General features: G+C 44.2%; 1 protein-coding gene across 6 annotated transcripts in view; it reads left to right on the top strand.

Moving 5' to 3' along the window:
* Positions 1-25,621, top strand: part of myo16 (myosin XVI) — a 90,262-nt gene that overhangs the window by 41,052 nt on the left and 23,589 nt on the right. For all 6 annotated transcript variants that reach the window (XR_004213520.1, XM_031869592.1, XM_031869593.1 and 3 more), the window contains 19 exons: positions 1,528-1,678; positions 1,833-1,983; positions 2,482-2,592; positions 4,736-4,801; positions 6,300-6,427; positions 7,717-7,822; positions 9,147-9,264; positions 9,821-9,968; positions 10,390-10,507; positions 12,069-12,186; positions 12,904-12,975; positions 13,353-13,494; positions 14,192-14,264; positions 19,138-19,290; positions 19,749-19,949; positions 20,233-20,308; positions 21,301-21,497; positions 21,923-22,003; positions 23,438-23,643. Coding sequence is in view for 5 of the 6 variants with exons in the window: in XM_031869592.1 (XP_031725452.1) it covers positions 1,528-1,678; positions 1,833-1,983; positions 2,482-2,592; positions 4,736-4,801; positions 6,300-6,427; positions 7,717-7,822; positions 9,147-9,264; positions 9,821-9,968; positions 10,390-10,507; positions 12,069-12,186; positions 12,904-12,975; positions 13,353-13,494; positions 14,192-14,264; positions 19,138-19,290; positions 19,749-19,949; positions 20,233-20,308; positions 21,301-21,497; positions 21,923-22,003; positions 23,438-23,643 (2,416 nt within the window). In the remaining variant the exon portion in view is untranslated. The remainder of the gene's footprint in view (positions 1-1,527; positions 1,679-1,832; positions 1,984-2,481; positions 2,593-4,735; positions 4,802-6,299; positions 6,428-7,716; positions 7,823-9,146; positions 9,265-9,820; positions 9,969-10,389; positions 10,508-12,068; positions 12,187-12,903; positions 12,976-13,352; positions 13,495-14,191; positions 14,265-19,137; positions 19,291-19,748; positions 19,950-20,232; positions 20,309-21,300; positions 21,498-21,922; positions 22,004-23,437; positions 23,644-25,621) is intronic.

Genomic DNA, 25,621 nt, shown 5'->3' with positions numbered 1-25,621 from the left:
GACTTAATTGGTGATTATTGATTTAAATAACTTGTTGCAAATCGCAGATTGATACAGCTGCCATCTGAAAAATGATATCCACTCTTACGATGTTATTTTAATTCTAGACCCCCGTAAAATCACCCAGTCTTAAATGAAATGAACCGTTGATGCTGTGGAGCAGTGTTTTGCTCTGACTACAAAGCCAAAGAGAATGATGATAGAAGGTGAGGGTGGCTCGACGCAGCTCGCTGCTCCAACGCTCTCAGCTTCGGGGTAGAATGTTAGCGAAGTCAGGCAACAACCGTCCTGTGTAATCTGCCGTTAAGCTGTGCTAGGTTCATGTGACTGAACTATGAATCTAAATCCTTTCATTTGCTGTGTAGAAATCATGTAGGCTGTTAAACGGTAGAATTAAACGTTTTGTGTAGGCAGATAAGTCCTATATCAGCCCTAATGTCGTGTTCTGCTGCACGAGGACGCAGGAATATGCTCACATTCCTGCCAGTTACAGAGGGCGGTAATGCAACTTGTTGTACATGCAGGCCATAACACATGAAGAAGAAGAAGAAGATGATAAACGAATGAAACACCTTTTAAACAGACTGGAAACATCTCAACAATTTGCTAGCCAGGCGTGTATGTCAAATGAGAAAGGAACGGCATCCAGCACATTTGTAAGGCGCGCAAAGATGCACACAATGCATTTCGAAGAGAAACATTGGCTTTAAACATAAATTATATCAATGTTGGAGTGAAAGCTGTAATTGGCTGATGATCCCAAACAATCTTCTAAATTCCCCTTCCACACACACAGGCGCGCGCACGCGATGCAGCAGCAAGGGTTGAACTTTGCATCTTAAAACTGAACAGATCTGTTGTAAGACCATTCACTGAACCAGGCTGCTGATGAATGCAGTGTAGTCATTGTGAAGCGTGATAGTGATGAAATCTGTCATATAGAAGAGGCTTCGGGTTCCTCCCCATTGTGGGATAGAATACCATAGCTGCCTCCAACCATTTACTCCCATGGCTTCATCACAACTCTGATTGCCTCACTCGGGCCTTAATCAATAGCTCCTTCTAGCATGCAGGTTTGGAAAAGATGTGAGACAAGCCCTCCGAGACTGAGACAATCCCCCTCTTTCTCACTCGAAGCCCCACATCCCTCCTCCACGTGACGAAAGAAAGCCGGAGCAAGAGATGGGAGTCTAGGGGGTTGTCAGTCAGACACAAATGAAGACAGGATGAAGCCATTCCCCTTCCCTCGTGCCCTGTTACACCTCATTACAGATGGGGGATCTTATCTCCCCCTTCCTCTTAAGCACAGTTGGATGATCCACAGTGGGGTTCACATTGTGCACCAGTGCAGATTCATCCACTCGGATTGTGAAGGAGGGTGAGAGACCAGTGAACAGAAAGGCGTACCTGGTTGTTTTAGAGTGCAGAGGATTATGGTCTTTGGCCCACAATATTACCAATATTCTGTTGCTATTCTGTTATTGATATAACAGAATGGTGAAAAAAAACTATTTTCACTTTCACCAGACATTTCCGTGTCGGAGCCCATAGCGAGCATGCTGCTGAATGCAGAGGAGAGCTGGCTGCAGAGACTAAAGGACCCCTCCGCTCCTCTACCCGCCACTGACCAACGCTATGATGGCGGTTCTCACGACCTCAACACTCCTGTCAAGAACTTGTGGGTTAACAGTTTCATGAGCACAATTGTTATCTTATGGTTACTCCATAAATTGTAAATACTGTCCCCCTTCCTACATTTTTCTCAAATCTGCTTCCCATCCATTTACCTTCTGTGCCTTTTCCAACACCTTGCCTGTCCACCTATCACACAGGAACCCCCTGGGTCTCTCCATCTCTAAGCGGGACAGTCTGCTGGAGAAGTACGCCATGTTTAGAGATGCAGGTGGAGCACTGAGCCGACAGCCCTCACAGGACAATGGCCTAGATGGCCCCTTTAGCTCTGGAGCCAGCAAACTGGAGCAGGTACCGTGTCGTCCTACAGCTCGGCAGTGAGAACGCAGATAATCACAAATGCCCCCAAGTTTTTATCTATTTCAAATTAAACTTGTTTTTGTAAACATTTCAGGCATAGCATTTCACATCTGCTTTATCAGGCTCACTTTTTATCTGGAGCATCACACAGTCTGTAATAGCTCTGGTGTTTCATAGAAGTATCTAAATAGACAAAGAGGTGGGAATCCGATAAATTTACTTCAGCAATGGTGATTGAGAAGTAATCAAGTATGTGCTAGTTAAACAATATGTGCTATAGATGTCTACAATGATGTGCATTGTAGTACTTCTCAGATGTAATGTTGGAAAACAGAGGAAATAAATTGGTGATGAACTTGATTGGAACAAAGTGCTGCAATATCTTTAGGCCTCAGAGGATCTTAACTGGAGAACACTGTCCCAGTTAAGTTAACACTCCAACTTAGTGGCAGCCTGTTGGTGTTTACTCTCAGCTTGCGCTTTCCTCAGGTCAAGCTGATGCCTCCTGCTCCCAATGACGACCTGGCATCCCTCAGTGAGCTGACCGACAGCAGCCTGCTCTACGAGATGCAGAAGCGCTTCGGAAATGACCAAATCTATGTAAGACCCTGCTGTCATTGTGCCACTGAACCAGGAAGTCTAACTCAGCATTAAACATGCATGAAAACACAAAGCACACACATAACAGAGACAAATACAAACACACACACACACACTCTCGCTCTCAGGCATAACTCAGTTGTTCATTTCTAGTGGAGCGTTGTGTTGTTTACGGTCTGGGAATTTCAGAGTGTGATGTTTATATCACATCACACCATCTTTATACCCATGAGCACCGCAGTGGGTTTCCCTCCGGCATATGTGTCTGAAGTATAAAGAGTGCATTGCAAATACTGTACCTTCTCTCCTGAACACTATTGTGCAGATCATATTTAGATTTGTGACCTCTGACCCCTGACTACTTTTACAGCCAACGATTGGTGGTGAATAGTTATTTGTCTGAATATAGTTGAATCTTGTTAGTATGTAAACCCTTTTGTGTTTATTAGCTGAATCCCTTCCCCTCTCTGTTTTGGCCTGTTGACTTGTAAGAGGGGTGTCTAATTCTAACACACACGCACATGCACACGCACACGTACTTACACTGGTGACAATTGCAAAATCGATACCATTTAGATCGATTGGAAGATAAATCCAAAACTATATTCAGGAGTAAAGTGCCTTAATCTCAAACAATTGTTCCATTTTATAGTCCTGTCATCTTCCTTCCTTTTCTAACTGTAGTCTGGCCCATACTTCTCCATGGGGGCCGAGCTCTATAAAGACTGGAACCAAATCAATGTGAAGCTATCCGGTGCACTCTCCTCTCTGTGAAGAAGCAGTAATAATCTGTTATTATGGAATCGCAGATGGGCGACAGACAGTAGGGTTAGCCACAGCAGGGGACGACCGATAAGGGGGATGACAATAAAGCGCAGCAGAGTGGTGGATGAAGAAGAGAGAAATGATAAGAATTCAGAATAATGAGGGCCGGACTTGAGGTGCAGTCCAATTTGGAAGAAGAAAAGGTTAAAAGAAAGGACAAAGTGAGGCTATCATGGGGATGTAGGAGCAGCTGATCTGATTGTGTATAACTACTCTGCCATGGAGATGCACATGCTACAGTCATGAGTTATGCTCCATTCTGTTTATAGCAAAAATATACATAAATAAAGCCTATATGTAAAGATGAAGTTTTCAACATAGTCTCCATCTTCTCTGAAAGTGCTTGGAAATGAACAATGTACTCTTTTAGTGTTGCCAAATGAATACATTCCTTCACCACCTTCTTTTTATACTTAAGGTGTGACTTTATGCACATGATTGAGGGCATTTCAAGAAAGAGGTGAACAAAGCAGAGATGTGATGAAGGACAGAAAGAGGGAGAGGACAAAGGCGGCGAATGCTCCATATGTTCCCAGCAGGGTGGTCAGAGATGGGGCTTTGAAGGAGTGGTCTGCTGCCTTCTGCCAATATAGAAGGACCGGTGCACCGTTAAAACCCCCGAGGAGAGCAGCAAGGAACTGGGGAAGGATATGACTGAAGACACTGTTGTTTCATCTTGTGACATCCCTGTCAAAAATGCAGCCTTCCCCAGTTAATATTGAAGTTTTACTCCGTAGAGAAAAAAAAAGCTAGACTGGTAGTGTGAATTCTGCTCTGTGTCTGCAGGCAGTGGGAATTTGTTCAAGTCATTAACCTTGAGTCAGGGCCTAAGGACAGAGCAGCATGTTACTGAATGTTAGCAATGTCTGCGTTCTCCCGGGGGACAGAGCGTTGGCTTTCAAACATCCTCCGGGGCTCTTTGTGAGAAACGGAGGGCTGGCAGTTTAGTGGAAAGGGTCAGGAATCAAGAGTTGGTTAATTTGATCTAATTGGCCTCAGGGTTTGTGTGTCCGCGGCGTGGGAGGACAAAGGTTATTGCTGAAGTTATCGTCGGAGGTCCCTTCTTGGCCTTTCTCTGCCCTGAGATTACCATATTCTTATGGTAATGGAGATTGTCGCTGCCATGAATTCTGATGTGAAAAGAAGACTGGGACAGCACTTTTATTTTCAGTTCAGTGTTACCTTCAGGAATTGTAAACCAGCTTCAGCCTGTTTGCAGGTCAAAACGGTCAACCTAACACCCAAATAGTAATTGTCTTACAGTTAGATTCACGAGTAATAGAGCAGTCGGGTGCGTTTTCTTTCTTCTCTTTTGTAGACTTACATTGGACACATCCTCCTGCTGGTCAATCCAAACAAAGAGCTGCCCATCTACTCCACTTTGGTAAGCAGGTATTTTAAATTACCTCTATCTCACAAAGGCTTCCATTATATGCCGCACTTTCTCTCTTAATATTTAATTTGCAGGTCTATGTGCCACGATCCACGCATTAAACATGTGGCTTTACATTTGAAAGGCTATGCGTTTCTTATGCAAAAGCATAATAAAGGAGGCATGTTTGCCGTATAATAAGCAGGACGTGAACGGATGAAATGGACCTTGTGGTTGATAAATAATGCAGTCTTCCTGTCAATGATACACAGCACAAGGCTGACTCTGCATCAGCAAGGGAAGAGAAGTATCCAGTTTAGCACACACACACAAAGACGGACTTTATTATGCTACCTCACCGCTTTAAAGAATACATTTTTAAAAACACTATCTCTAGGGGTGAAAAGCAGCATTTGCAACAGCTAAAGGAGACTCTCAGTGAAGGACTGACAGTCTTTGATGTTTTTAAACAGCATTATAATTAGTTTGACCTTGTGATATCAATCAGCAACAGTGTGCGTCGCCTTCTTTATAGCAGTGGATAACTCATTTTGAAAAGCTGAATTAACGCCAGCTTAGCGCTTGCCCATGTGGACCCAGGAGGGGTTGGATGGAGGGGGAGACATCTTCTCCTGCCATCACAGAACAAGCCAAGCCCCCTCTGGCTGTCCCGTTCCCGCCCGTGTCTGGATTCACTCCAGGCGTCCACACTCGACTGAGAGGATGTGTGGACGAGCAGGGAGGAGCCAGTTAGAGAAGGACATATGTCCCAACATGTGTGATCTGCTGCCCGTCTGTCACCCCCTCCGGTCTGGTGGTCCACCATCCATCCGCCTTTCCTTTTCCACAGACACCAATGCAGTGCTGGCACACATCTTCTGGACTTGTTACAGAAAGAGGGTGCGACGGTACAGTCATATAACCGTTCAGTGTGACAGACAATGGAGGGTACCCTGTCTGTCTTTCTTAGGCATACATTGTGCAACATTTAAACTATAGTTGCTGTTATAGGTTTCAGTGCAAAAGTCAGGTTTGCACTTAATCACTTTAAATCAAGTGTTTTACAAGCATATATATTTTTGTAAAACTAAACCCAGAACAGAACCTCCTTAAAAGAGTTTGAAGAGCAGGAGTAACATTCTCCAAACGCCTCAGTGGATTACAGCCATGTCAACATTTTCCGGCCATAGTTGAGTCTAATTGTTCAAAGTGCTCATGCTTATTTAAAAGTGTGGGTCTCCAGAGTGTAACTTTTTAAACCAACAGTTGTTCAGACAATCGCAGTATTCCGATAAGCTGAAATGGTATTTTATTTATTTTAACCAGACAGCTGATGATTTGCTGGCTTCCTTATTTACTCAAACTCTATGCATGGAGAGGTTACACCCAGCGTGGTTTCACTTTTCAGCTAACACTTTATCCTCTGTGTTGCTCAGCCCATGCGTGTGTCCATGTTACATGAGGTTGTAATCCAATGTGTTGGCGGACTCTACCTGTCTTTCTCCCACAGGTGAGTCAGCTGTACATGAGCTCCACGGGTCGCCTGTGCTCCTCTCTGCCACCTCACATCTTCTCCTCAGCAGAGAGAGCTTACCACATGATGCTGCAGGAGAGACGCCCGCAGTGTTTCATTTTGAGGTACACGGGCCTCCCTCAACACACACACACAAACACACACACTCTCACAAACACTGAACTCTCTGCCTCGCGATTATGAGACAAAAATCTCAACAGAGCGAAATAACTGTGCAAATTCTAGTGACGTTCAGCCGGCCACACCCCTCACTGCCACATACCTGTTAAACACTCCCTGAGGGATTAATAGCTCTCAGCCTGAGCTGAGGACCTGTTCAATATCCACGCAGAGACGGAGGTTTGCTTGGAGCGTTGTAGCATCTTGCTCTTCGTCCTCGGCTGGACGGAGGCAGCTCCCTGATTGCAATTAAATCCCGCTCTGCAGTGACATTCCCGCTGAGTGGTAACCAATCTGGCAGAGAGTTAATGTGCCCTGGCCACAGGCTATCCATCTCACTCCCACGTGCTAGGACATTGTACAATGCCTTGTCATGTACACACACCTTTTCCCTTCATTCTTTCCCTGCTACACTTTATTCCTCCCTTTTCTTGTTTCTCTTTGATTTACACTTTGCTGTTCGTTCACGATTCCTCTTTATTTCCTCACATATACACACACCTACACATTTACAGGCAATTGGAGGCCATCATCCCCCGAGGCCAGTGCTCTAACAAAATGCCCTTGAAATCTAATAAAAAGTCCTAAATGAAATAGGCAGGGGAAAGGGCTTTGGACTTTGCACTCAGCAGGGCTGTAAGTAGGAAATCTAGTAACACACATACATACACAGAGACAAACAGCGCGGCACAGCACACTGCGGTCATTAGTGAGGGCTTCTGACCTTCTGAAGCCATCTGCTTGGTGCTACTATGCCTGTCTCAACTCTCTGCATGTCGCTGAGTGTCGGAGCATGTACTGTAGAGGTACCTTATGTCAGATTTAATATCCACTCAACGCCATTAATTAATTAATTTGATTAAAAACAGGCTCCCACTGCCGGATAAGCTGTGGCTGTAACGGCGTGTGGAAGGTGGGGAACAATGGACCAACGTTAGTTGAGTCAGACAGAAGGGAGAGATTGTGATTTTGATGGGTGGGGGTTCCTGAAGGGGTGATGTCAGGAGGTGGGGACATGGAACCGAGGTGACAGATGTGGGAAACTCCCTGATGACGAATGCATTACGTCTATTCTTCTGAGAATGGTAACACACACAGATGCTTGATTTTTGTACTGATATGTTTGCTTTTAATTTCATTCTTTTTGACTTGCCCATTATCCAGTGATGCATTAACAATAATAGCATCACTGAAGGACATTAAATCAGCATATTTTTGTTTTCTGTCTCTCTAGTGGTGAAAGTGGTTCTGGGAAAACAGAGGCCTGTAAGCACATAGTGAGACACCTGACAGCCCGCTCCAGCCCCAAAGGCTTTGCACTGGAGCCCAGAATGAAACATGTAAGTCTGGTCCTGATACTCTTTCATTTTACACTTCAAACAGTCACCGGGTGTCCTGGAGGCTTAAATGGCTAAAATATATGTAACCGCACTGTCCTGGGCATGAGTCTTGAATCCTTTGTTGCTCTCATGTTCTTGTGTCTTTATTTTGAATTTGCAAAAAGGATAGAAAAATAACGTTATGAATACGTTCAAATTGAATTCTCTGCACAATCGGTCCTCATCGAGAAACTCATGACATTCGTGTGTTCTTCAAAGCGAGGCACTGACTGAATCGTACATCCTTTCACCCTGTGCGCAAGTCTTTACTGCGCTTATTGTTCCCTCTCGCATGTCATCTCTGATAAAGAATCAGATGGCACACATTGTAGTGAGACAGTGGTCATAGCGGTGTAAATGTATCCTGCTGTTCTTCTTGTCTCTGTGCTGGAGGAGAGGATAGATGTATGGATTATTGGACACAGTATGGGGCTTTACTGGTAGTCTTTTTCTTCTCTGCTTGATAGCTGTTCATTTGTCAAAGACAGCATCTGAGCATTCAGACCCTGTGTTTGATTGCATCATCAAGATTTCCATTAAGATGACTTTATCTCTTACCATACCGTTTCTTAAGAACAGAACCATTTGCAGCGGAGAGAATCATTTGGCCGTTATTCTGAGGGGGCAGTCCATTTGTCTTAAACTTTACAGCCTAATGAAGGACTATTGATTCAGAAAAATGATAGAGTACAATAGGATGCCAAATACCCATATCCGCTTCATGGCACATCTTCCAGTAGATCAAGAGAGGCTACAATCGTATAAAAACATATACTAACAAATTATTATTAATAATATTTTTTACAAGGCATTTAAGGTCGGAATTAAGGTCAGAGTTTAGTATCATCCCTTGTCTTGTATATGAACAAGAAAGAAAAATCTTGCATTACTGCCTCTTCGTGTATTCCCCGTTGTGTAGATGTGGTTCAGATTGTGACATGTTCGTGGTGTTTAACACACGATGCACTGCTCTCCTCAGTCTATCTGTCGGGTAACAAAGCAGCGTGTAGCCAGAGATTGCAAGTGACGTGTTTCTGATGAAGTCATCGTTATGTAGTCGATATCTGGGTCAGCTCTCTCTCTGATCATCCTAGGACACATACAACACTTGGTTCCCGTGTAACGGGTGCATATTGACATCTTGTGGCGGGAAGTGGAATTTTTTGATTCAGGTGTTGAGATAAAGAGAGATACTTTGTGTAAAATAAAAAGGCAGACACACTCTGCAGTGAGGATTTTCACACTCGCTGTTAACATTTTTCCTCTGGTTTAACAAAATATGCAGGTTAACTGCATTCTGGAGGCCTTCGGTCATGCAAAGACTCTGAGGAACAACAACTCAAGCCGCTTTATCAAGTTGTTGACCATCCAATACTGTGACAAGAGGAGGACACTGCTCAGAGGTAACACACATTTCTCTCAATGGAAACTGATTGATGGTATTGTTTGTATTTCCCATTAGAGACAAGAGTAGAATGAAATGCTGATAAGACATTGTACTTAATTCTTCAAAATGTCTATATTCAGGTTTGATTTAGCTATACTTGACGTAACATGTTTCCTTATATGATTCCATACATTCGTATTCTTTATTATTTAATTAAATCAAATATTTTTGCCAAAATAAGTGAGAAAATAATCATTGTTTTCAAAGTCTGGACCACTACTTTATGATGATAGTACAGAGATGATAACATAAACCATAATAGAGGCACAGAACTACTGTGTGATGACTTGCTATGGGATCAGGTGCTCAATAGTGAACACCAGCAGGGGGCAGTAAAGGCCCATGAGTCTGCTTCAATGTGTGCGCCTTCATTTAAAGTCATGTTTACCTTATTTTACCCCAGTTCATTTGACCAGTGAGCACCCACTGAATGTTCAGCACTACTACTATCATCTGATGAAATGTAATGTACACATGTGTTATTGACGTATTAAACAAATCTGATGTTTAAGCCCGTGTGTACACCCACATGCTGGAGAAGTCTCGCCTGGTCCACCTACCTCCTCGCCAACGCAGCTTCAACATCTTCTATTTGATGGCTGAAGGCCTGTCGCCTGAGGAGAACAGCGCACTTTACCTCAAGAATGTCCTGGCTCATAGGTTAGTGTCTGTCAGCTGTCGTATCTATATTATATCCACTGTTTAAATGTTTATATATCCACTGAATGTCACCAGCGTGATAACTACTGGCCTGATTCGCTCTGATTTGGAACCTGAGAGGTACGCTTGCCCCTCTTGCATCACACCAACCCATTGGTGATTTACAACCCTGTTTGATATTTCTCCTCCCTTCCAAACGGAGCTCTCTGCATGACGGGAACTGTATGTAGCATTGCACAAAACTACCTCATAAATCTTTTGGATCTAGGTCTCTGTCATCCACAGATATGCACACATGTTTGGAACCAATGCACCTGCACACTGACCATGGGACACACTTTGTCCTTTGTGAGCATTTTGTTTTTGTGGTTGTCTGAAATATATCTGTCCACATTGTCCAATGTTTATGTCCTTACTCCAGGTATCTCAGTGGAGGACTTCTAGGGGAGAACCCTCCAGTAGCTACATCCTCTGCCCAGAGCCGGGAATGCCTCGCAGCAATCAAACAAGCCCTGCGAGCCCTGGGCTTTAACAAGCAGGTATCGATCGGCACTGCATACGGCTTCTGTTATTGTCCCTGTCTATTCAAAGGTTATCGACAGCGGGGATCGTTCAAAGTGTTTATGTTACAGACCCTGAAGTAGCCACGTATGAGGTCATCAATGACATTTCACCCCAGGTTTTGAGTCTGTAAGTTTGAGCCCAGGGGCTGGATCCTCCAAAGGAATGCGTCCCTAACCTCAAAGATAGCAGAACTACTGACCCATTCTGTGGGATTTTGTTTCGATTTGAAAAGTCAAATACTTCTAAATATATGAGCAGAATGTCATCCCAGTAATACCTGGTAAATACTGTCACGGTCAAAAGTAATTTTCAAGTCGAAGACGATTGTCCATGCTCCATTAAACAATTGACCACTGCATAATGGATTGCGGGAGACTGAGTGATGCAAAGGACACAACGGTATATCCTCCCACTTCAGGCACAAGACGTATTTGAAATGAGGCGGTCGTAATCCGTTTCTAACGACATATTCGGCCTAGATGTTTTGATCTCTTAGGATTGGGACTCATTTTCTGTTTTCTATCTAAAGATCATATGAAGACATTGATTTAGGCCTGCTGAGTGCATGTAGTGTGCTACAGTGTGTGGTACAGCCCGTCCTGTGCACCACCAGCTGTGTTCCCAGCCCATTATCAGATTCTATTCTTAAATTCCCTGTCAGCAGTGAGTGACCACCATCTCACCTTTTAATCCAGCAGCAGTCAATACACGCAGGGATGGCCTTAAGGACGGGGGGGGGGGGGGAGAGCGATAGATAGGCTTATATCAGAGGGCACTAGTGTCTACTGGATAAGAGAGAGAGTCCAAGGGACCAAAGAAGGAACGGGGGGGTAAGACTGGAAGTGATAGACCACCCATTGGTCTCTGTCTAAGTCTAATCAGCATAAGACTCCCAGTCCAGACCCCAAAGGTCAATCGTCATTAACGCTCCCTATCGTTCCTTTTCTCTCCCTTGTGCCCTCGCTCCCTTTCTTCTCCCTTTCTAAGCAGGGGGAGTCTGTCTGTGTATAGAGTGTCAGACAGAGACTAATGCTTGTGTTTATCTCCCAGATATCAGCTCCAATATCCTGCCTTGAGAGAGTGCACACGCAGACACAGACACACAAGCACACACCCTCAAACTCGAGCTTCCCCCTCTCAGAGATTCAGAGCAGTGGGTAATGGGGTATTCCATTAAGCGTCCTCTACTCAAGGGCAGAGAGGAACGGGGAGTGGGACGGAGCGAAATAAGTGTGTGACTGAAGGGAGGAGGAGGGTTGATGCGTTGTTAAAAAGCCTTGGATTTTCTATTTTTGTGTTTCTTTATTTTTCAAAGCATTTGTAAACTTTAAGATGAATGTAGTATATCGCCAGTCCCAAGGTTGAGTTTAGGATCATTTAGAACAACTTTCCTCAGCATTTCATGTAGTGCATGTTGGACTTAAGCAGTGGAAAAGGAGAAATTCCTGTTTTTGATTGTTTTTACTAATTTCGAACTTCTAGTAGTTCATATGTTTGCTCTCTAACTCCCCACTCTTTTCTCTCTCTCTCTGCCAGGAGGTTGACTCAGTGTTTATGCTGCTATCTGCTGTGCTCCATATTGGGGACCTACGTTTTACTGCATTGACGGATGCCGACACAGCCTTCCCTTCTGACCTCCAGCTGCTTGAGAGAGGTCAGTGCCCTCCGTCACATGACCGGGGTCACATTTCCACCCTGTGTGGAGGTGGGGTGGGGCAGGAAGGAGGCGGTGCATCACACATCGTGTTTACCTCGTCGTCATCGCCCTTCCCTTTCTCTGTCTCTTGGAGTTCTGCTTGGCAGCTTGCCAGCACGAGCTAAAGGCCAGACAGTCACCTGCTTGGTAAGCCGCATTATCTTGTAAACAGTAACCACGGTGAGGAGAGATCCCTCTTAAACCCGCTATCGGTGTCTCTTTTTTTCTCTTTCTATCTCCCTCATTATGCAACCGCTACATTTGCTCCTGTGACCCCCGACCTTAGTGAGGTGGTAAACAAATGACATCAGCGCCTGAGCGGGAAAGAGCCGGTCGTTGTCAGGGAGATGTGATGTCATCGGGTTGTTGTCACCTGTTTCTGCTGCTTGTTTATGGGTTCTGCTCAGAAATCCACTGGTGACTAACTGCTGCCAGCTCTACTGATCGATTAGGTTGGAATGATCTGAAGCGGGGCTCAGCTTGTTGCGCTGGCAGCGTGATGTTGTCATCAGAGTAGGGAAGAGCTGGAAGTCATCAGAGCTACCTTTCTGACCTATCCTCATTGTTTATGATTAATGCTGTTGTTTTGATGTTTTTCATCCAGTCATCTCGTCACTGTCAGTTATTCTGACGGCTTCTTTGTCTCTCGTCCTCTTCCGGTCTTCCTCTGCACAGTTGCTGGATTGTTGCAGGTGTGCTCCAATGACTTAAGCACCGCCCTCACCTCCGACGTCCAGTACTTCAAAGGTATCCACTCACCAGCCTCCGCCGTCACTTGGCCCTCCCTATTCCACATGCATAAGCAGTGACAGTCCGTCACTATGATTATCATCGGATTCATCTTTTATATTGATCTTTACGGCAAAGACATGTATGAGACTTGTACTGGAATAACCTCAGCACTGTTAAAGTTATAAATACTGTACATCTTTTAAATTCCAACGAGCAGCATGTCTTTAGTCGCAGGACGACTACATGTAAAACGCATTAATCAGTGTCGTCTTGCCACAGAAAACAAAACATTGGGACATAAAACCAAAAATGAACCTTACAGATATTGTTCCATCACTGTGCTATCAACACGATCATCAAGGAATTGTGTTGCCATGTCCCTTTTGTGTCAGGTGACGTGATCACTAGGGGCCACACAGTGGAGATGTCAGAGCAGTACAGAGACCAGCTTGCGAAGGCCATCTATGGACGTCTCTTCAGCTATCTGGTCAACAGTACCAACGACTACCTACAGGGACAAGACGACAGCATTGGGTATAGCTGTGTGTTTGTGTGTGTCCGTGTTTATGCTCACAGGTTGCTTTTTTCCCCCCCCAGTGTTTACCGGCCAAGTCATTTCTTTGAACGCCCAGGCTGTTGATAACAAACGGCTCCAATGTAAAGTGTCTGTAATCACACAAGCGCCGTCTCTCATTCAGGGCCTCTGGAGTGACAACACTGATTATTGTGACGGACACATAGTTTAGAGTGAAGGTTTGTAATAGTTTACATTGCATAGGCATGCACACTGAAATGAAAAATACTGAACAACAAGGTGGAGGACACACCCAAGGTTTCTGTGAAGGTTTTGCAAACAGCAACTTAAACAAACAGACACACACACACGCACACACTCTCTTAGATCGAGGCCAATGGATCCTTGGTTGTGTTGATGTTGTGAGGTCTTATCACACGCTGTCGGATAACTGGTGCTCCATCTTCTGGAATGTGTTTGTGCTTTGCGTTGTTTACACACCAACTACACAACATAATTGATATGTCAACCACACTACTCACTACTGGCACACCCTCTTCAGATGTGTTATTGCACACACACACACACACACACACACAAACCAGATAATTCCTGTCAGAGTGACGCAAGCAAGCAAACAAGTCCTCACGTTGATCCTGGAGTTGAAGTGGTCATACGTGTAATACATTTGCTCTCTTATCCGTTCATTTCTTCTAGTGATCCTGCCTTGGAAATTGGGATCTTGGACATCTTTGGGTTTGAAGAAGTTCAGAGGAATGGATTTGAGCAGGTGGGACAATGCCTACTTTTATTAGATTTCAGTCAGCCCCAAAGATAGGCATCAATGTTGTGTCCCTCTTCCCCTCATGCCAACACATTTCTTCTCCGAATCAAGTTCTCCAAATGCATTCATAACACTCCCTGATTAACATCATTGGCTTAGAAGGCCGCCCTGAGCTAACGAAATCTTGTTGAATAGTGTGTGGTTTTGTAGTTTCAAACAGATCTTAATCAAATTGTGAAAATATTTGACGGTTATCTATTTTAGACATTTTGGTCTGTAATTGTAATGAATGAGATGAGGTCTGTGGCGTGATTTTCAGCTGTCCTTAAATGAACTGAGGGCTGACACAAGGGCTCCTCTGTGTGTGAGATGTCAGGGCAATGAGCTGCTTCAATGTGTGTGTGTGTGTGTGTGAATCTTATTTTTACACATATGATTTAGTATATTTTTGGGGTCACGATGCAAATCATTGATTCTTTTTTAAGAACCAAATCTTGTTTCAATGAAGTTGGTCCCAACTGTTTTTCTGCAAAGAAAACAAAAACATTTGTCACATTTGGCGGCATTGTCCGCGTCATTGAAAAAAAATAAATAAATACGAGCAACAACCAAAATTACAGAAATTATTTCATAGTAAAGAAATTCTTTGTCAAGTGTTGTGGTCATAAAGTAAGCTAATTTGCCTGTTATGTTTGATGATCAGCAGTCTGGCTGTAAATTCATGTTGTATTAGAGCTCAGTGCACAACAGTGGGAGCCTGAAAATAGCAAAAGAAAAAAAGCTCCTTTTTCTAAGAGAAGCTACACCAAGTAGTATATTTAGAGATGGAGAAGCAATTACATTTTTAACAAACAGGACTCCATTTTTTGATTTCATTTATAAAGAATAGGAATCTCGACTTTCTTTCTTTCTCTCTTTCTCTCTGTCCTTTACTTTACTTTACACAAATGGATATGCGTGTCTGCAATGCTTGGTTGTTTTCGTTATGTCAGTGTGTGTGATTACATTGCATAGTATACAGAGTACAACATGTGCAGCTCACCTGTTCTGGGCTGTAAATCTGTCATCTGCTCATCAAGCACTCACTGTTAATAGACTAGAACATTCTAAGACAAGCAGGCAAGTGTTGGGAATAACATAGCCTGACACGGGTCATCAGCAATATATTGGGAACGTAAAGGAGCGTGTTTGGGTTATCAGCATCTAAGAAACTAAATTCTTGACATCAATAGAATTATTAATGTCAGTAACAATTATTGATTATTAATAATAACGGGGCACCACCCTGCGAACAGGGACCAATAACCAAACGATGAACTAAGTCTCATAATTAGTGTTCACTCACAATGTCAGCAGTCTGAGTACTATTACACATTCAGAGTGAAAGTGAAGGTTTAAGTTCGAGCACAGACCACATATACAGCTATCATCACAATACACATGCACAAAGTAATCACAGACAGCTGCTCTTTAAAATATAAGAGTTTATTACGTTCTAATACCAATGATCTAGTCAACTAATATTTAAACTAACAACAACTATACATTCATGAGCACGCCATCTAAAATCAACAGAAGATTGAAAAGAGGGTGTGTGTGTGTGTGTGCGCGTGCGTGCGTGCGTGCGCGTGTGTGCGCGCACGTAGGGGGAGGAGCGAGGGAACAGCTCAGCGACGTATGACGTAGTTGGGACGTGGTAACCTCTCTCATGCGTGAGACTCAAAATGGCGGATAGCCAACAGGAGACCCGGCGTCTACATGTGCCGGTAGCTGTTTAGCACGTAGCTACATTAGCTCAAAGCTGTGTGTGTGTGTGTGTGTGTTGGTAAAAGAGAAGGGAAAGGAACAAAATGAAATAAAACAAGAGATTAAGATCCTCTGCGCCGCGCGGGAGTACGGAAGATTGCTCTCTCAGCCAGGGGAGCAAGAACCGCGACTCTTTGTCTCAGCCGGCGGTTCTGACCTCCTGAACCGATGAGAAGCAACTTCGACCTCACTAGGCGACTAGCTCAACACAGATCACGGTAGCATGAAATACACTAGCTTCTCCACAACCCCAACGATCTCAGCGACCGTTAGTGTCGGCGATTACGCCACGTTATAAAAATGAACAGTACTTTAAGCACACAAACAAGATAAAATAAACACAAATGAACTCTCTGTAACTCTGCCCAGACTCTATTTCGCCTTACGGTACGATGCAATCGTGGTGATTGAGGGGGGGTTCTTCGGGGGGGTTCTTCTGGGGGGTTCTTCTGAGCTTCGTTGGGCCCAGGCAGCGCGGCTGCGGGCCGCGGGAGGTGTTCTCTCGGTAGGAGAGAATCGCTGTCGTCTGGATAAGGGATTTTCGCGTCCTTATGGCCGGAGCAAACGAGGCGCTTGGTGGAGAGTGGAAGTTCTCTATCTCTCTTTCTGAAGAAGTCTTGCTTCTTCACTTCTGCAAGAATAAAGGGGTTCGCTTCGTGGATACGAACAAAGATAAAATAGACAGTTTGGTGAATTCAGCCAGCGAATATAAACTGTTAAACCTAGGTTTTGATTAAAGAGGGGAACAACGTTGCACGTGTGCCTCCTGCTACCCCAGAGGGATCGATGGGAAAAGCATTGAGGTGGGGGTTGCAGGTAGTTTTGTAGAACAGTGGCTGAACCACATGGGTCCTGGGGTGTCTTGGCCCTCGGCCAATTAGATTGCAGCGCTGCTTTCAGGTAACTTCAGGGAAGCATAGTTTTTTGGGGGAGCAGGGTCGTCTTACCGGAGGTCTCGCCTCGGCATCCCTGCTCTCGTCCAATGAGAGCAGTGTTGCATTTGGGGGGAGGAAACTCACACCCTAATGTGAATTTCTTCAAAGTTGGGGGGTTTGGTGCTCAAACTACAATCAGGATGAAACCTTCGCTTGCAAAAGTGAAGGCCTGACTCTCTTTGTTCCACAGCACATGTCGAAGCCATATAGTCAGATCCCAACACAAGTCTGTATATCACCACACACACACACACACACACACACACACACACACACACACACACAGAGTGTGTAGTGTGTAGTGTGTTAGGTTGTTCATAAGGCACAAGAGACTAAGTGCTTATTCCTTCTACTCAGAGCTTACGTTCTTTCCCTCAGGAACTCCCAATATCCTCCCAGTCTTTATTAAGGCCAGTATGTGTTTGTCTTTGCTTACATGCATGTGTTGGTTTTCGTGTGTGTGTATGCGTGTGTCACTGAGATGTCAGTGGTCTTAGTCTTCCCTTGGATATTCTCTAAGCTAAGTGGAAGTGAGGTATTGCGTGGCCTATCCTCTTCGGGTCACGGAGAGTGCAAGTGCCAGAAGGGAAGAGAGGGGAGGAGGCTAACGAAAAACGGGAGAAGCAAAGAGACACTGTCTCTGGCAGGCGGTGGAATTGCCCACCTCTTTCTCCCAGACATCTTCTCCATTGTTGATGCTGATTTTTTTTTTTGATTTTTTTTGATTTTTTTATATCGGCCTGTTCAAATCACACACATTACCCGCCACCCACACCAGAGGAAGCAGAGGAGAAGCAAGGTCTGGAGAAACAAACTCGATGATCTCTTACAGTAGATGTGACACTTCAGTGACAAACAAGCACTCGCACTCTGACATGTTTGTACACACACACGCAGACTTGTAACGGGCAGGCTCCACATGCGCAGCATGATCGGGGTCATTAGGGCTTGTTAATTAGAGCTGTGTTTGTCAGGGGTGTGTTGTACCTGCTCAGCACTTTGCTAATGAGCTAACTCAATCAACCACCTGCTGGGACAAAGCCTTTAATGTACTAGACCAGCTTGAAGACAAAGAATAGACGAACACTGATGAAAGAAAACAGGACCACGGCCCCCGCGGCACAACACACCTCTAGATCAGCACTTCTCAATCAGCGTGCCGTGAGACAAAATGTGGATCATGTTGTGATTGTTCCGATTGAGACGCATGACAGTGCCCAAAGAGAGAAACTAAAGCCTGTTTATTTATTCTTGCACTTTCTTTCCCCCAAATATTAATTTGCTTTTGTGAAATCTAGTAAAGATACATTACCCCAAAGCTAAGGGCTGCAAGGCTTTACTTGAGCACTGAATACAACATGATTATTTTCATTTTCACTTTATTTGTGAGCCAGTCATTATTACCTAACCTACAAGATTCATGTTCTTATCACATGGCGCCATCGGTCTGGCATCTGTCGTGTCAGGTGGTGTTAGACTACAAAGAAAAGATGCATCAGATCTCCGGTTGAAAACAGGGACAGGGGCTCACTGAGGTACAAGAATGACAAGTTCATTCCTAGACTACAACACTGTACGACATTTTTTATGTTCCACTTTGTGACACATTTGGGTTCAGGAGAAGTTTAAACAGGCTTGCTGCTGCAGACTACTGTCCTGTGTTGTTCCACTTCATATTCTGTGTTCCTTCTCTTTACATCAATGTGACAAGTCACACTTGAGTTTTCCCCCCCAGTGCTCCGCACGCACACCCCAGATAAAACCTCATTTGATTGACTCCTGTGCTGTGATTGGTTGCCTGCTGGGTTAGGAAGAGTTCATGTGTCCCAGCAGGAACACTGTCCATGTCATAATGGAATGGAATAAAGGCCCTACATTGGGACATCTATTACTATGTATACTATGCACGTGGTGTCCCCTTTAAACCGCTCTGGGGTCTGATGTGCTTATATGAGTAGTCAGTTCATTTATGCCCCCGTTGACTTCCCTTTGGGTGCCACAGCAGGTTGTGTTCCAGATTGTATTTGTGGATTTATTTGCTTTAAAACTAGAACATACAGCTATGTGTCTCTGAGGAGGGATTTCACACCATGCGCACTTGTTTACAGGTTGATGTGTGTGTTTTGTGTGCATTCCAGCTGTGCGTGAACATGACCAACGAGCGGCTGAGGCAGTACGTCTCCGAGGTGCTATTCCAGCAGGAGCAGTCTGAGTGTCTGCAGGAGGGCATCGCCATGGAGACCCCTCGCTCCCCCGGCAACAAGCCAGCCGTTCTGGACTTCTTTCTTCAGGTACTGGTACACCGAACTGGTTCAGACCGGTCTGGTCCAGTTTGGTGTCTCGTGATGTCATGCAACATTGCAAGCTCGCCCAGAGCTTTGACGAAAGCTCTTAAATCACATGGATCAAATTCACACTTTCATTGCTTTTTTTTTTTTCTTTCTTCTGTTTTTCAAATTTGGAAACGGTTTCAGCTCATTAATAGCTCTTTAATTCTTCTTCTTTTTTCTTTATTTAAGTTTAATTTAAAGGTATACATACAACACAAATGTGACCTACATAAAGACCGGTTGTGTAAAAAATAAAACTCACACTGGATTATTACTGGTAGGACTGGTGGTTAAGATGTTTACACACTGTAGGGGTCAATAAAAGTGTCATAATGAAAGTAATTTATCACTCTTATCAATGGTTCTTTGTCAACATGACCGACATAAATAATTTGAGCTTCTGTTTGTTCATCCTCCAGAAGCCTCAGGGATTGCTGTGCGTGTTAGATGAGGAGAGCCAGAGCCTGCGGCCGGCAGAGCAGACCCTGTACAAGAGGCTGTCGACCCAGCTGGACTCCAATCCCACTCGCGGTCTCTCTCTCACAACCAAGGATGGCAACGGAAACCCACCGCCCAAAGACCAGGGCCCAGCATTCACTGTCAGCCACTATGCCGGACAGGTCTGTCATATACATTACAGAAACAGAGTTCAGACACACTGAATGTTGTGTCTAAACTCTATCTAACAATTACGTTTCCTTACAGGTAAGAAATGAGTTGTGCATGTTTATGTAAATTTTATTTTTGAAAGAATTGCCTGGTGAGATTAGATTTATAGGCTACACCTGAAAAAATGTAACGGTAGTTTATGTGGAGGACGAGGTGGTAATTGTCCATAGTCAACATTTAGAAGAAAAACAATGCACTGTGTAAGTGAATGTATGATTTTGTTTTTTCCACCAGATTTCATATGATCTCACAGGATCACTCACAAGAAACAAGGACTCCCTTCCTCAGAACCTCCTGTTTACGATGAAGTGTAAGTACCGAATAAATGACACGCGTATGACCACATTGTGGCGTCAGAGCAAACTTGATCACAAAGATGCACTCTTGTCTAAACTAACAGCACACAGAACCACTCTTTGTCTAAGTGTGGCTGTTTTTGTGTGTTTCATCCCATATGTGGCAGACAGCACCGTCTGTGTGTATGTTGTCTATAGAAGGTGCCAGATGTGGGGTGTTGTGCTTAGCAGGACACAGGCAGTCGTTGTGTGACTGCCAGGCTAGCCTCGCATCCAGCAGCCTAATTGCTATAATTTTCATGATGAGGCTAATCTTCTAAAGGCTAGCCCTTAACTCACACTTGGCTGTTTTCCCCCCATCTGACCGAGACGATGCGTCGCTGTCATTCAGCCGCACACATTAACATACGTACTACGTGGTTTCCTCTAACAGATGTCATCACCTTAAAGTTTAAGCCTTAAGCTAATCGGAGAGGTAAGGGGTCTATGTAAGTCTATATTCAGGTGGTGGCAGTGATTGCTTTAAATGAAAAGACAATTACCCTTGGAGCTGTGTGTAGTTAAATGAGTCTAGGACTCGTTTGTTTTTCTTTGGGGAGGGAGGGAGGGAGGGAGGGAGAGAGAGAGAGAGAGAGAGAGAGAGAGAGAGGCCCACGTTCATGTTGTTTGGCTCACTGAATGAGCTCATTGTTGTTGTGGACCGCTCCACGTGTTGGTCCCCACCCCCTCTTGTTGCCTGACTGATTGTTTACATGAAGGCTAACTTTAAACCTCCTCCTCACACTTCTCCTCTTATTCTTCTCTCCCTCCTTGTTTACATCATTCCCATTGTTCCTCCCTCCTTTCTTCCTTCCTTCCCTTCTTTCTGTGTATCATTCTGTCTTCTCCTTTTCTTTTTCTTCATTCCACCTTTCCTTACTCCCCTCCACCCCCTTGTTTCCACCAATGCTGTTGCTTCTTTTCATCATTTTTTTTTCCCTCTCTGTATGTGATTTATGCCCGGCAGCCAGTGAGAGTGTCTTACTGCAGCAGCTCTTCCAGTCCAAGCTGACTCAGACTGGTTCTCTGGTGCCAGCAGCCCATGGCCGTGCCGGGCTGAGGGGGCCTAAAGCTGCCCTGTTGCTCCACAAGAGGCCATCAGCCTCCCTCGTCACTGCCAACATTGTCCCCCAACAGTCCCGGAGGTGCTATGACCTTACCAAGGTACAGTACACCTTTCCCAGAGTGCCGAGCGTTAAATGATGTTCAAGGCCTTGATTGATACTAGCTTTTGAAACTAGTAAATGGAATAAAGGAATTTATGAGCTAAACAAATGCGATCAGTGACAATCAGTCACAAGGTCTTTGTTCCAACAGGGCTACTGACTGCTGTGCCAATCAATGGACACACAGCAGTGGTCATTTTGAAAAAAACAAACAATCTAATCTAAGCTACTTCCAAACATGGTACCTCTGGAAATTGGATTTGTTTCAGATAGAAACTACACAAGCATGCAAACGCACGCACACACATTCATGTGATCACACACTTCTGATCTTTTTTGATTCTTTATTCCTCAGTAGCTTCTAGAAATAAGATGCCGATCTATCGTGTATGTTTTTCTCTCATTATCTCTGTCTGTGGCCAGATCTTGAAGAAGAAAGGCTCGAGCTCCTTCCTCCAAAGGCTAGAGCGCTGTGGGCCCATCACAGTGGCTGTCCAGCTGAGGGTAAGAACCACTCGACACACATTTGTACTTTTGGACAGGATCAGGCCTAATTCTAGGTCTCTGAGTAATAAACCATGATGTTTGGCGCTTTTTCCCCATGATAGCCATTAAGGAGCATGTTGACTAATTGGTTAGCACTTGTGAAGTTTGAATGTTCTCTGCATGGGTTTTCTCCCACACTAGTTTCCTCCCACAGTGAAAATGCATTGAGGTCAGGATTTGACTCTTAAATTGTTCATAGGTGTGAATGTGTTTGTCAGTCCGAATAGCCCAGCGTCCAGCTGACAGTGCCTCTTGCCCAATGCATGGATTTTGGAGTTCATTGAAGTCTCTCAGTCCTTCTGCAAAATAGTAAATAAATATGTACAAAAAATGAATCTTGACAAGCATGTGTTTGTCATTATCTTAACAAGCATGTGTTGCAGTACATATACAACCCTCAACTGTCTGAGAAAAGTCAATATACAAATAGAATTTGTCTTTATTTTACTGAATACCTGTTCCTTACATCGAGTACCTACAAGCATCCAGCTCAGATCTCAAATGAGTAGAAAGATTTGTTAATGAAACTTGAGGTTTTGTGTGAATTGAGTGCTGATCTCAAAAAATCGCTGCAGGGTACTGTGATTTCATAACTATATAAAGCAACAATAATATTCAGTCAGAGGAAAGTAGCTCAGTGTCTGCTGGTGACGCAGAAGGGGCTGAAATGTGGCTCAGAGAAGCAGTACCTTTTGGCTTGAATGAAGCCAGTGTGTTGCACAATCAGAGTTGTGGGCTGGTGGTGGACAGTCCCTCAGGGAAGGAGAGAGTGGGCTGAAGAATGATGCTGTACCAGGCCAAGCATGAAGCCCTCCACATGAATGAATGAACAATGAACAACTACCACTGTGTGCCGTGCGCACGCATTTGTGTGTATGCATGCGCGTGTTCGGAGGGAGGACAGCAATGTGTAAATGCTGGTTGTGACTTTCAGACATGAGGGAGGGGTGAGGTGTTGATTGATCATTGTACCTAAGAGTATGCAGAGCACAGACTGACGTCAGTTTGCAGCAGTAATACAGATGTGAGCGTTTGCGTGGATGTGTGGGTAAATGTGTGTGTCTGTGTGACCTTGGATGCAGCATCTGTGAATTCAGGGCTTGAAGAAAAAAAACTCTCTCTCACACACACACCCTTCGAAAGAGCTCTTTGTGTTTCTGCTTCCTCCGGAGGCAAAACACCCCCCAAAAAAAATAAATCAGACCGCTTTATCTCAAACACTACATGATCTCACTCCAGTCGGTGCATCTTGCAAATCAAGTTACAACATCAAAAGCAAGAAGCCCCAGAGCCCTTCCTTTGTTGTTAATCAAAGCACTACATATTGCTCATTCTATTGTGATTGTAAGATGACTAATTCAACTGTATCTCCTCTCTTTTTCCCTCTTTCAGAACTCGCTGTCAGAAGTGATCAGTAAGCTGCAGGCTTGCACTCCTCACTTTGTGGAGTGTGTCCGCCCCAACGCTAGTGGTCAGCCAGACAGTTTTGACAGCATCCATGTGTCTACCCAGCTGCAGTACATCGGGGTTCTCGAGATGGTGCGCATGATCCGTTATGGATACCCTGTCCGCCTGTCCTTCCCGGGCTTCCTCAGCAGGTGGGTGTCGGAGCATGTTGCCTAATTAAGAGTGCAGTAACCGTATTGCTCCGTTTGCCGATTCATTCCCTTCACAGCCTCCTCTTCTCGTTCAGCTTCGTCTATAAGGGACGGGTCTTAAAGATGACGGATTCCTCTGCTGCCTCTCACTGATCTCAGTGGTGCGGATACATTACCCTCCCAGCAGGTCACCGTGATCTCTGTCAGTTTATATGTGACTGGGCGAGCAGGTCAAAGCAAGCAGAAAGCTTGGCAGCGTATTCCTCCTCTACATCTGCAAATAAGCGCAAGGGCATATACTGGACAGGATCATGCGCTCACATGCAGATGGTCACATTAGCATTTACAAGTCACAGCAACCCTTGCTGTTAGAAGGACGACATGACCTCTAATGGCTTTTTTAGAGTCTATGGCAGCTGATGACTGCCACTATCATGTTTCCCATGTCAGCCCGACACACGCACATTAACCAGCCAGTTGTGTGTAAGGTCTCCGTGCCCCTACACTTGAATGTCCGTCATTATTTCTCCCCATCACCTCTTTTCATAACTCTTTCACCATGTTCACGGCTTTGCTGCAAAGTGGTAGATCCCTCTTCCCCACTTAAACTGCTCCACCAATCCATCTCACTAGCCTTTTTTTTTTTTCTGCATGTCCCTAATAGAATCTGTTGCTTTTCATTGTCGTCTAGCTCTGTGAAGTCTGGGATTAACAAATCAACTTCCACTCTAGTACAGACCGTCTCCCAGCCTGTCTCTCACTCTTTTTGATTATAAAGGGATCAGAATGAACATTCCTGCCAGATAATAGGAGAGGACAAAGCCGGTCACATGACCCCCCCCCCCCCCCCCAAAAAAAAAAGTTTCCACTACACTGCTGTACATGTCATCACATCATTCCACACACACACATACACATTGACACACACAATATGTAGCTATCAAGATCACTGTCTTAACATTAAATACATCATATTAGGTGTTGAAGCATTTTACTACTTAAGAAAAGTTTCTGGTCACATTCCTCGTTCTTGAATTCATTTTGCATAATAAAAGAAAGATTAGGCACTGTAGAGTATTGTGCAAAATCTGAATAAGAAACAAATGTATTGCCATGGAGGTTTTCACATACAGAGGAATTTGTCCTCTGTATTTTGGTGCATAACAGTCAAAATAAACAAACTGCAAGAGTAAAGAATCAAAATATAGAATAGAAATTTACAATTAAGATTCTTTAAAATGTGTTACAATAAATAGAGCTACACCGTGGTTGAACAAAGACAATGAATTGTGCAAAATATACAAAAAAATGTGCAATTGTTCACAGCATGAAGAATATGTGCGAAAATGATGACCCATGAGGCGTTGTTGAAGTGTGCTGCATTCATTGTCTGACAGTTAATATTATCTGGTCTAACAGACCTCAAGTGAAATAGATCATTGAAAGTCAGACATAATATATTTCCATAAGAGAAAACCTGAACAGGGAATAGAATCTGGAGAACCACGTCAAATGGTGAAATGAATCCAATATAGAATGCAGTGTTGTCTGTCTATAAGCATCTGCCAGCCTCTTTGTGTTTCTGATGGATATACCATGTAGAGCCAACACTCCCGTTGTTCAAGATGTAATTGAAAGATTCCTGGTGAGGGTTTTTTTGAAAGCTGTTTGTTAAGCTGTGTGCGTGTCATATAAATTTAGGCAGCAATGGGTATGACCAGCAGATAACTGAGCATCCAGCTTTTCGCCAGAAACTAACTAACCAATGCTGGGCTGGGTATAAAGCACACAACTTTTGTTGTACGTTTGCATTGTAACGGTAAGGTTGTTTGTTTGCTTCTAATGTGGATAGAGCTTATTATCGGTGGAAGTGCAGGGAGACAGGACCGTTCCAGTACCTGCATCTGACATATCCACTTCCAAGATAAGTGGTTGAGAGTGGTCTGGTTGAGTTTTAACCCAAACAAAGGTGTAGCAT

Source organism: Anarrhichthys ocellatus, unplaced genomic scaffold (assembly GCF_004355925.1).
Source record: "Anarrhichthys ocellatus isolate YVR2014 unplaced genomic scaffold, GSC_Weel_1.0 scaffold47, whole genome shotgun sequence".
NCBI lineage: Eukaryota > Metazoa > Chordata > Actinopteri > Perciformes > Anarhichadidae > Anarrhichthys > Anarrhichthys ocellatus.
Note: the sequence above shows the minus strand (reverse complement) of the source record. Positions and strands in the feature narration are given on the sequence as shown.